The sequence below is a fragment of the Melozone crissalis genome, unplaced genomic scaffold, assembly GCF_028551555.1.
Source record: "Melozone crissalis strain CALT ecotype California unplaced genomic scaffold, PUWL_Pcris_2 ptg000033l_1, whole genome shotgun sequence".
NCBI lineage: Eukaryota > Metazoa > Chordata > Aves > Passeriformes > Passerellidae > Melozone > Melozone crissalis.
Genome location: NW_026535811.1, coordinates 15,021,649 through 15,034,366, shown reverse-complemented (window position 1 = coordinate 15,034,366; position 12,718 = coordinate 15,021,649). Strand labels below are relative to the sequence as shown.

Genomic DNA, 12,718 nt, shown 5'->3' with positions numbered 1-12,718 from the left:
AATTGCCCCTTAAGGGCCTTAAAAAGCAACTTTACTCCAGGTCATGCTTGACCTTGGACATTACTACTTCTATGCCCACTAATTCCTTTCATACCTTCTTCGTCATGTTTTTTCTCCTGAGCAACATTTATCTTTACCAGCTGAGCTGATGGTTTCCATTGTGGCATTAAGCCTTCAATTAAGATTCACCTAGATCATATTTAATTTGTCCCTTGCCTATACATTAGTTACTTCATGAAAGAACTACCCATTTAGTAGAGTGTGAACTACTTATGGTAAAAACTCATTTAATTAGATTCCAGGTTTCATTTACCCCTCTTGTCTGCAATTACTTTCTCCTTCAGAATTTGTTGCATTAACCATTATTTCAATTTCTTTGAAGAAGTAGAATTGTGTGATTCTTGGGACAGTCCCATGTAGGGCCAGGAGCTGGACTCAGTGATTCTTGTGGGTGCCTTTCAACTCAGGATATTTCACCATTCTAAAACTAATTTTGTGATTCCTGCCCTCTGAAATCAAAACTCCTTTCTTCACCTCAGCTTTTAAATTCAGTAAATTCACTTTTCAGTGGCCAGCTGTTCCAAAACACATTCAGGACTTATTACAGTCAAGTGTGCTGCACTACCCTGCTCCCATTCAGCTCTGGCTGGATGACCCAACTGGGCATCAGAAGGAAAGAGTTTTGCCTGGAGCATTCCTTTGGTGACCAGTACCAGCTTGCTCAAGATTCCTGGCTTTTATCCCAGTATTCTCCTGTTCCTTATGCTCAGTGCCCTCGGAGCCCTCCTGCCAGGCTCTGCCACACGGGGTCCCTGCACCCCAGGAACCCCAGAGCTGCTTGCAGGTGACAGCAGAGCTGTCTGTCACATGAGACCCTCCTGAATGGCACTGGAGTCACCACACACACACACACACACACACACAGATGCCCCACAGTGGCTCTGCCATATCCATGGACACCAGAGAAGCAGCTCACAGATCACTGTGCAGTTCATTTGTGCCACGCAGCTGCCATTTGCCTGGGAATACCAAGATCTAAAAACCTCCAGCTCATGGCCAAAGCCCTCAAAAGCAGGACACATCTGGGGGAAATCTGACATATTTTAAGTCTAGGCTTGTGGGTTGTGGATCTGAGGCAGCTAAAAGTTTGGATATATAGAATGCATCTATATGAATTATGTTTTAATTTTTTTTTAAAGGAAAAACCTCCTTTTGCAAAGGCAGGGATATGTCTGCACTACAGTCTTCAACAGAGAACTGTGGGAATAGAGAACATATCTTTGCTTTAGAGGAAGGAAACTGTGGTACTACCAGAGCTCTGTGCCTGTTAGCTGCTTGAGGAGAGGCAGACCTGTGAGGAAATGGAGCCAGCATCCATTGCCACTACTGAGTAGTCCCTCAAATATTTATGTTCTGTTCCTATTCCTAACAGACCCATCTATTGCTGCAGCTCTCCTTTCCCATGATCCCAATAAACTGTACAGATTTACTGTACACATGCACAAGAGTCACTTGATCAAAAAAGATTTAGTCTCAGTGCTGATGTAAAAACTTTAAAAGAGCAGTACTATACACAGACCTAAAGAAAACAGCTTTTAGAATTAGCTTCAGAAGCTTCCAAAATGAGTGACTTTTTAATGCAGAGAGAACCTGACATGTGACATAACAAAGGAGAAATAACAAATGCAACTATTTTGGGGCAGGCTGTAAGCCTACCTAGGCTGGCATCCTGCCTCCAGCAAAGTCAGCAGCAGATACTGAGGGAAAAAGCACATCCGGGCAACTGTAGGACACTCTTGACTGCTTGTACTCCTCTGGCAGATGTGTTTGCAGCATTTTAGTGTGTTTTCCAAAGTCTGAATAGGGAGATTCTGATGCATTTTCACTGAAAAATGTGACTTCATTAAGATAGGAGCTGTTCAGAAAACCTGAGTGGTTTCACCCTTTGGTATTTTTCCTTGTTAGGCACCATAGTACCATCTACTTGCCCTGTGTGAGACTTACCAGAGGAAAGAATTTGGTAACAGCAAGTTAAAAGAAAACAATCACACAGGTTCCTTAAGCTGGATTTAAATTTTAATGACCTATAAATACAAAAAAGAAGGTAAAGCATATTATAGAGGAAGAGTCAAAAATCCCTCTGGGAGTAGTGACCAAGCAGCGGCAAAGCACTTAACAAAGCAGATGTTCTCCTAAATTATGGGATCATCAACCAGAACAAAATATTAATTACCTGCTTGAGAGCAAGAAAGATAAAGGCAAGAAAGATAAAGAAACCTTTTAAAGTCAGAAGCACTCCAATCCCTAGTGTGTTTTGAAATATTTGATGAAATGACAGACTTAGGGAGAAAAATGTGTCACGTGTCCACTCATCCTCTCGTCTTTTCAACTCCATTAAGAATTGATGAATGGTTCCAAGAAGAATTGATGGAATGACTGGCAAAATCCTGGATGTGGCAGTTCCAGGGGAGTTTCAGCAATTTAAAGCACTGGCAGGAGAATTCCTTGCCAGTGGCATGCCTGAAATAAACTGGCACTACCAGGGACAGGCAAATTCAGAATGAACTCCTGCCCCATTCTCCTACCATTAACTCTGTTAGAAGTCATAATTAAAGCTTTGCTATCTTCATTGGCTGTGACCACCAATTTAGTTATGAGGAGCCTTCCAGGAAGATGCATTTCACAAAGAGCTTGAGGAGTCCATGCAAAAGTCATATTCCCATTTTAGCTTCCTGTGAAGACTTATTTCCTTCAGTATATTGAGAAGGAATTATTTTATTACTGAAAAAGAGCTATGAAAACCTCTAAACAGCATCAGCCCCAAGAGTCTTTTTCACAGTAAAAGGCCAGGAAGGAAAACAAGTTATGTGATCTGAACAAAGCTTCACAGGGCAATATTAAGAAAGATTTTTACCTCAAAAGAAATACAGATGAAATGGGAGTTCTATTCAAGAGCCTTTAATTTATTTTTTTTAACAGGCCAAAAATATGCAAATGAAGAAAAAATACATGAATCTTATAAATAACATAAACCAGATAAGCTCACACTGTAACACCACAAACACCCCAGTGGGGAAAGAATGCAGTATTAACACCAACTGTCACCAAACAATCAAACTTGCCTCATTCTAGGAAAAAATATTCATAAAGTCAAGTGCATGACTGCAGCTGACAGAAGGATTCCAGTCAAGTACAACTCACTCCAGAGAGAAAGTCCCTTTTCCAGAAAAGAGACCACTACTATGTGCACACAAGGTTCCTCATCCTGCTCACAGCTAAAAATAAATACTCTGTGTTTGTGTACAGTGCTCTTCAACAGAGACCTCGAGAACCTGAACAGTTTCTTAGGAAATACTCCTGGCGAGGTAGGTTTATCATCATTCCCACATTACAAATGGAAAGGAGACTTGCCCAGAGTCCCACAGATATTCAGTGTCAGAGTCACATCCCTTGGCTCTGCACCAAGCCTGTCCCACTGGGCAATGCTCCTTCCTAGGTTCTACTATTGCATTCAAAAATCTATTTTAAGACAACAAGTACATTTCATATTACAATATAGCATTTTGTAATAAAACAGGAATACAGTATAGCTCAGCTTTGAGGTACCACTCCTCTCCTGTCCCCAACCCTTTCACTTGGAGGTAACCAAAATAATTATGGAGTAATGCAAAGGAGTTGTTTGAAATATGTGCTGTAGGAGCAGATATGCAAGTGACTGCAAGTATTATGCTTCTGAGAACAGGGAATATTTGTTTTATTTTGCTACTGCCAACTTATTCTGGGCACTAGGACCATGCAAATTGTAGTTTTTAGGATGGCAAGCAGTTGCATGTCTCCCTTTTTGCAGTTTAGTGTCAGCAATTCCAGTCAATCCCAGTAATTACTACAGATACTTTTCCCAAGTTTAGCAAAATTGATCTAAGTGATCTAATCCCACTTTCCCCCCACAGAGACCCTTAAAACACTTTTGAAGCTACACATTCAGCTCCCACATCCACTAAGTGAGAGTCTTGGTTAAGACAGACACACGTGATATTGGGCTTCAACAAATTCCCATTTTCAAGTTTTATAATGAAATGGCTGACTCCAGTATTGGGACTGACAGAAGACAGCTGGGACTTGGTTAAATTTGCTGGTAAGGTACAGTTGAGATCTGAAACCATGTAGCCAATCCAGTTCCTCATGTAGGCTCCATGACTCACCACCAAAATATTGGCATCTAATACCGTGGAAGATCCGCTGCCCGCAGAGCTCATCTCCGCCTCACTGCAGTGGTTTGTCCAAGGGAAAACAAACTGCTCTCCAGATGTTCCTGAGCTCCTGCCTGGGGCACCGGGCTTGCCATGCTCCTTCTGCTCCAACTCAACAGCCAGCTGGCAGAGGAATTCAAAAAAATCCTTCGCACGCTCTCTCACCTGCAGGGAAAGGCCAGAAGGGAATGTTGCGAAGAACGAAGAGATCGTGGTGAAGCAAGCACAGATTTGGCTTTCAGAAATCTGACACAAAACTATTTCAGCTACAAGACAAAGATTTCTCACAGACAAGGCTCAGAAGCCAATGCAAGTTACTGACTGCTGTGCAAACTCCTCGGCCCTCCAGAGAACAATTGCTATCGTCCTCCTGTGAGCCAGAGCTTCACGAGGAGTCAGTTTCAAAATCAATATTTTAGTTATAAAGAGATTCCCCACTTGGCAGCCACTGTTATCAGACCAAGCAGTATTTTTTAGCTTAGAGAATATCTCTGGTTGGGCTGAGCTCTCAGTGGGAAGCTCCCAATACCTGCAACTGCACTGCTAAAAAAGCCCAGAAAGCAGGACAAGAATAGATAAATAAATAAATAAATAAATAAATAAATACCATACTTCATCCAGTGTTTCTCCTCCAGAAGGTGTGAATGAAGGACATTGCTCTCCAGCATCCTTTGCCATAGCCTTGAGGTCAGCCAAAGGCTTTCCTTCTGCAACACCATATTTCTGTGAGGGAAAAACGAGGTTTGGCAGGATGTGTCAGGTCCCCTGTAACCCCTTCCAGAGGCTGCAAACAGCTCTTCCCTTTGTGAAGCTTCAGCTTTGTTTTCTTGGATTCCCAAGGCATAGCTACCTTTTACATTTTATCCCAATTTTGGGCGAGGAAATATCTTTATAGGTACCCTTTTAAACAGCAGATAGATAGATATAGATATAGATATAGATATAGATGATATAGATGCTCAGTAGACAAATACTCTAAGAGCAGCATCTCATTTAAAGCATGGACATTCAACACATGACCCTCAGCCTGATCTTCGTATGGAGAGTTTTTTTCTTCCACTGACACTCATCCCCAGCATACAAAATTCAAGTGTCATTGTGACTGAGGTCACAGTGCAAATGCTTCTGTACGAAGCCCTTCACATGAGGATAAACTCCATTTTCCTTTTGCTTGCAAAAAGGCTACAGGAAGTTATTTTGCACATGTTAGAAACCAGTATTTTCTCTAAAGAGCTGTGACCTTCTCTAAAGACCTTCCTCTTCACAACAGAGGAAAGATCCATCTTCAATTCGGAATTTTTGAAAAAGACATTAAAAAAGGAAACAAACCTACACAAGTACCCTTGCAATTAAAAGTAAATAATAAGGCCTTGCTGATTTCAAGTGAAGAACTGGAATTTCTGAGAGAAAAAAAATTCAAACAGGAAATGCTACAATCACATGCTGCTCCTTAAATACTAAACTTTACCATTAAAGCATCATAGTTAAAACATTCATAACTTAATTTTGGCTCTGCTTCACCCTTCTGCAAACAATTTATTGTCCCTGATGTGAATTGTTCAGTTTCCAGTGATTAAGTAGTGCTCTCCACTGCTAAATCTACCATTCAATAAGGCAAGTTACCCATGAGCAGGAAGTTACATTTTCAAATAGTTCAATATTTGATAATAAATTCTTTTGGCACCACTTACTCTCTCTCGCAGTCTTGCATCGTACTTGATTTCCAAATCTTTGCAAAACCTGTTTTTTCCTAGAATGGCAGCAGCAGTCTAAAAGTGAATATACAGTCACATCAACTGGACAGAACATAGACACACCACCTTACACCACCAGAGCCAAGGTGAATCCCATCAGCAGCACCCAACAACGCAAACCAACAAAACAGGAAGTTTTTCAGCTACCAGTCTGGCACAATTGCATAGATGGCCCAGGCCAGGCCATAAAAATAGAAAAGCTGCAATCTTCTGGCAATTCCTTCCCAATTCAAAGTCCAGAACAGCTGAAGAAACAGCACCCATGAGAGGTGGCCAGCAGGGTTTACTGGGATAAGAGCCACATCTTCTGTTGAACAGAACACAGAGCAATTGTGTGGACATTCTTTACATGGAGTACATGGGCCAGACTCACAGCTGTGCTGCCTGAAACTGCTCAGTTAATTCAACTGAACCAACATCTGACACTCTCTGGCTGCCACAGCCAATCCTGAGGGCTGGAAGGGACCTCTGGAGATCACCCTGCCCAGGCAGGGTCACCTGGAGCAGGTGACACAGGAATGTGACCTGGTCATGTGTCCTTGGAATGTCTCCAGAGAGGGAGACTCCAGGCCCTTCCTGGGCAGGTTGTTCCAGGGCTTTGCCATCCTCAGTATACAGAAATGCTTTCTCATGTTGGAAGGTGGAACTTTTTATGTTTTGGTTTGTATCCATTGCTCCTCATCCTGTCACTGGGCACCACTGGAAAGAGCCTGGCACCATCCTCTGACACTCCTTGGAGATTTTTCTATGCATTAATGAGATCCCCTCTCAGTCTTCTCCAGACTAACCAGGCCCAGCTCCCTCAGTCTCCCCTCATAAGAGAGATGTTCCAGATCCCTCATCACCTCTGTGGCCTCCACTGGGTCCTCTCCTTGTCTTTCTTGGGAACCAGAGGACAGCTGCTCCTGATTCTTACATGCACCCAAGTGTGAAGGCTGCACTGGCTTCAGAGGCAGTTTGAGCTGTGCAAACATCCACACCAAATCAATCTGACACTTAAAGAATTCATTTTGAAAAACACTCCTTGGATTCTGGCACAAGTAAGCAGCCTTGTTGTACTACTGGCACATTTAATATCTTGCTTAAGACAAATCTGGTCTTGGAACTTTAACTTTCTCTCAAAGAATAAGGCAGAAATAAAGACAGGGTTGAATCCACTTCCTTGTGTATATGCACAGTACAGTTATTTGTATGATCACATGCAGGAATTTCCTCTTTTGCAACAGAACTTGTACATTCCTCCCATATTCAAGCTGTGAAGTGACAGTATAGTAACAGGCCCTTCACAGAACTGCAGCTGCCAAGAAAGCTGCACATGGACCACTTGGAAACCTCAGCTTTACACATCTTTGGGAAAGCTTTCCAAACATCTGGACAGCTTGTCAAACAAGTGGCAAAACACATTTCCTGTATGCAAAAGAAAATTCAGGTCTTTCACGTTAGGAGAGTGCAATTCTGAAAGGGCTCTTCATGGAAAAACCTGTCCCTAATAAAAGAAAAAATATCCCAAACTAATTCCCATAAAGCAGGCACACAGCACAGACAGCTTTATGAAAGTTAGAAAGCACTCTTTAATGTTTTAAAATATCATCACTGCCATTCACACACATAAAGGAAGTGACTCAGGCAGCTATTCTGCATATTTAAAATATACAACTATTGCACTCTTCCCTCCTTGTCTCTTTTGTTTTCTGCTTAAGTTGTGCTGCTACAGCAGTTTCTGGAACTGTGCTGCAAAACTGATGAGCAATGTTGATGGTGTATGTTTTGAGGGGAAAAAAAAGAGATTTATACTACATTTGGTTGATCTGGTTTACAGCTTCACAGACTTCTAGCAGGACAACACAGCAAAAAGCAAGCGAACAAGAATGGCTTAGGAGTTTCAACTCCCCACATGTCTCTTGAAAACACAGAATCAGTAACAGAAGAGAGAATTAAAGATAGGGCTCCATAGGAGACATGACATTCCTACAACAGTTGACCTCTAACTTAGAAAGTTTTGCTTCTGTAATTTTGAGTATTTCATAATTCTGCACACAAGGTCACATGTAATGCCATGTAGAAACTTTTCCTCTTTATTTAATCTGTATTCTGGATTTACTGCATCAAGGCAAGAGGTGTGAGATGCCTGACAAAGTCCAACATCTCTGCCCATTTAATGATCCTTGTACTGATTTCACAGCAAAACTCGACCTTGCCTGCATTGGTCTGCACTCCTCAAAGGAACACAGCACTCAGCCACAGTGCCTGGGACACCACAACAATGTCACAGGCAGTCTGGTTTGCTTCTTAGAGAAAAACTCAGTCCTGTCTGTGGTGATGGGGACCACCAAGTTCCCATTACTCCTTTAGCAAGAACAATGTCCATATAAAATAACAGCAAATCATGGAACCATGGACTGGTTTGGGTTGGAAAGGACCTTAGAGATCACCCAGTTCCAACCCCCTGCCACAGGCAGGAACACCTTCCACTATCCCAGAGCTCAGAGTCCCATCCAACCTGGCCTTGGACACTTCCAGGGATCATGGGGCAGCTTTTGGCTCTGTCACTGCATTATTTTTGCATCACCAACAGCAAATAAATGCCAGATTTGGGAGCCAGCTGTTGCCTCAAGAAGCACTTACCTGCTTTGCTCGAAGGAGGTCACTTGAAAAGACGTGGGTAAACTTCACATTACTGAGAAATAAACCAGCAGCATCTGCTTGCCTGAAACCAGTTGCAGAGAGTGGCTCATCCACTCCTTGACCTACAAAACAAAAACCCCACAGCATTAAAACATGCAAATTTTAGACTATTTAGCAGCTGACCAGGCATGTCAGCAATAAAGAAACTGCCCAGTCATAAGAAAAACTTTCTCCTTTAGCAAAACCAACCATTAGGAAAAGTCACTGCTCTTCTGGTCTTCCCTAAACTCAGTCACATATATTTAATGATAAAAGGGAGTAAAGCCTAGGAAGACAATTATCATTGTCAATGATAATTATGTTAATCTATACCTTTGACAAATTTTAAACATAAGACAGAGACCTACATTTAATAAATGTGACCATTTTTAGAAGGGTCACTAGTTCCCTCAAGAGGTATCTCACAGCTGAAACTCCATAAACAGATTTGTTAAATGTAAATAAGAAAGAGGACAATACTGCTGAGAGAATGAGATGCAAACACAATCCATTGTGGTCTCTTCCTCTCCATCTCACACACTGACAGTTATGCTCACACAAGCTGGAGCAAACCCAGCTGCAAAGCAGCAAACCTCCCAAAAATTGTTTCCAGCCAGGAAGTCTGTGAGAATAACTGGTCACAGAGCTCTAGGACAGTGGTGAGAGAAGCAGCACTTTGGAAATCCAGCCTGAGTTGGGCAGGTGTGCTCCTGCCACAGCTCAGAGTCTGCAGGAGAACCCAGAACTGTGGCGGGGGGACAACCGTGTAACAGATTGCTACATCCACACCTTTTACCCATTCTAGCTCTGCAGGAAGCCAGAGCAGACAGAGTGAAATTCCCATCAGATTCAGAACAAAGAACACAAACTCCTTTCACCCAGAAAATGCCCAATCCAACACCAAAAAACAGGACACCAGAAGTCCAGAACCTGAGTTCTGAGCACCTCATCTGTAATTCAGACATGTGAGACGTGTGACCCCAGTGTGCTGGTAAAGGCTTACACCTCTCAATTCAAAAGAGGCTTGCTCAAAACCAGAAGCTATGTTCTCTCCACACTGGAGAAGAGCCCTATACACATCATTTGACCCAAGGAGCTAGGAAATCAAAAGACATCATCAATATTTTTAAGCAAGTAAAGCAGGGGAATATTCTTTACTCATTTTATTATGAGCACAAATCTATGTTGCAAGACCTGTATTGTAGAAAGCTAATTTATTTGAGTAAAACCCCAACCATTATTTTCCTGCAGCAGACGTACAGGCAGCTCAGTGTGCTCAGTTCTGGGTGTGCAAGCCAGCAGCCACAAAGGTGAAATCTAGTTTGAAATGTGTCTACTCAAGACTGCCTTCCTAGAAAGAGCTGGGATTGAGCAATTCAAGCATTTAAACAACCTCTACTTTTCATTCTCCCTTGCCCTACTGCAGGTTTTTACTGCACGTAACAGATTCCCTTCTTGAGGCAACAGCCCCCCTCACATCAGGATCTTTACCCATCCTTCTGCAGCTCCTTTTCCCAGAAGCCCTTTTCCCAAACTTCCCATTACTGGGATTTAACACAGTGGTATGGAGTCCTTAGTAAAAGGTGCTGCTACCATTTTATTTGATCACATGCAACATGCAACATATTTTTTCCCTGTGGGGAAAAAGGAACTCTTCTAACACCCCTGTTAAAACACAATGTGCATCAGCATCTGTTGATATTCTGTGGAGGGTGACTTAAAATCTCCTGTACTGTTATGAAAGCCATGTCCTGGCTTACACATGAAGTCTCTAAAGGTTTACAGTATTATTGCTTAATGACATCTGAGCAGTTGGTGACAGGATTTCACCATGATTCTCCATCTCTAACCAGGTAACAGAATAACTCTTACTAACCTTGCAGTATCTTGTCTTTGTTGTATCTTGTTTCTCCACTGAAAGAGAATGTAAACAACAACAACAACAAAAAATTAACTTGTCATAATTTAAGTGGATTTTCAAAAACATTGCTGTATTAAATACCAACAAGAGACAGCACCACCTGAAGGTAAAAAAAAAAAAGATACAATGCAGCACAAACCCTTTTCAAAACAACGCACATGAAGATTTTATAACAATAAAAAAACATTTTCAAATCAATTCCAATCATGCTGCCAGCTTTTAATGAGACAAAGCCATCTGGAATGAAAGTAAGAGAAGTGATTTCTTAAATTTATCATAAATGCAGCACAATTTATCTCTAACAAATACACCTCCATGCTGGAGAGAACAAAGCTGCAGGAAGACTCTGGAGCCTTCTTTTGACAAACGTGTTGCAGCTGGTTCTCTGAACTTTACAGGAAGCAGTTCCAGAGATTATCAAGGGTAGCAGCACAGTTGCACACCTGGAAGAAAGAGAGCCTAGGAAGCCAAAGCAGAAGAAATCACAGACTCATGGAATGAACTGGGTTGGAAAATACGTTAAAGATCACCCAATGCCAAACCCCTGCCATAGGCAGGGACACCTCCCACTATCCCAGGTTGCTCAGAGCCCCAACCAGACTGGCCTTGAACACTTCCAGGGATGGGGCAGCCACACTTCTCTGTGCAACCTATGCCAGGGCCTCAGCACCCTCTCAGGGAACTTTTTGTACCTGACAGTCAATCTAAGCCTCCTCTCTGTCAGTGTGAAGCCATTCCCCCCTTGTTCTGTCACTCCAGGCCTTTGACAAGAGTCTCTCTCCATCTCTGAGGTTTCCCCAAAGCCTTCTCCTCTCCAGGCTGAACAATCCCAATTCCCTCAGCCTTTCCTCCCAGCAGAGCTGCTCCATCCCTCTGCTCCCCTTGGTGTCCCTGCTCTGGCCTGGCTCCAGCAGCTCCCTGTCCTTGCTGTGCTGGGCCCAGGGCTGGATGCAGCCCTGCAGGGGGGCTCAGCAGAGAGGGGCAGAATCCCCCCTGCCCTGCTGCCCTGGTGCTTATGGTAAAGGAGAAAAAAAGCTGAGCCTTCCTACAAATTAAGGAGTTTTCTCCTGACAGCTGCAGGCAGCTGGAGCTACTTGGTTCAGTCAGCCACAAACCTCTGCCAACAGAGCGGGAGAAAAAAGTCACCTCAGGAATTCCAGCCGAGTCACAACCACTTTAACCTTTCACGGGGAAAAGGTTCACACCACCCTTGCCCCCCTGAGAGCTTTTGCTCAGCTCCCCCCTCCCGCTGCCCGTGACCGAGGAGGGGACGCGGCCGCCGGGGCACGGCCAGCGCCGGGGGTGCGCGGCCGGTACTCACTGCCGCACGACCGTCAGCCCGAACCGAACCATGGCGCACGGCAGCGCAGGTGAGCCCAGGTGAGCCCAGACGTGCCCAGATGTGCCCAGGTGGATCCGAGGTGCGCGCACGTCCCACCGCCAACACTGCGGCGCCGCGCGCCGCGCCGTGACGTCATGCCCGCGCCCCGCGTGCCGCTCTGACGTCACCGGAGGCGGCTCCCGGCAGAAAAGGAGGATCCGGGAAGGGTTTGTGGCTCCGCGATGGTCGGGGACGGCTGGCGCTGCTCCCGCTCCACAAGCGACAGGACGAGAGGGAGCGGCCTCACCGGAGGCTCGGCTTGGGCACCGGGAAGAAATTCTTCTCCCAGAGGGATCAGCAGCATCACACAGGCTGGAAGTCACCGGCCCCGGTGGCATTTGCGCGCCCGTGGATGTGGAGCCTGCGGACAGGGTTCAGTGGCGGGCGTGGCAGGACGAGGTTTACACCTGGACTGCCGCACCCTAAATGGTTCCGCATTCTCACTCTGCAATTGCAATCAGGAAGCTTTCGCCTTAAAAGTCCGGGTTTGGCAGCGTCTCGTGATGCTGGTGTTAAGGAAAGTTCCTGGTCTGAGCATCCCGGAGCCGCTTGGGGTGACACTGGCGGCGTCTGAGCTGGGACTGAAGCCCCTTCCCAGCTGCATCCCCCGCACTCCCAGTCGGACCGGGTTTCCTTACCGGCTCCATTCCAGGTTTCCCTGACCAGAGTCTCGGATGTCCAGTTCCGTAACATCCTTCAGTCACGGTGCAATTCCTAAATGACAAAACAACAGCCCGAGCTGGTGGCC

General features: G+C 44.5%; 1 protein-coding gene across 1 annotated transcript; it reads right to left on the bottom strand.

Annotated features, from left to right (window-relative positions):
- Positions 1–2,942: 2,942 nt before the first annotated feature.
- TIGAR (TP53 induced glycolysis regulatory phosphatase) lies at positions 2,943–12,054 on the bottom strand. The gene is made up of 6 exons (XM_054281926.1): positions 11,911–12,054; positions 10,545–10,582; positions 8,630–8,751; positions 5,942–6,019; positions 4,863–4,973; positions 2,943–4,415 (listed from the first exon to the last, which is right to left on the bottom strand). The coding sequence occupies exons 1-6, from the start codon at positions 11,940–11,942 to the stop codon at positions 3,957–3,959; spliced, it is 840 nt and encodes a 279-aa protein (XP_054137901.1). The 5' UTR covers positions 11,943–12,054; the 3' UTR covers positions 2,943–3,956.
- Positions 12,055–12,718: the final 664 nt, after the last annotated feature.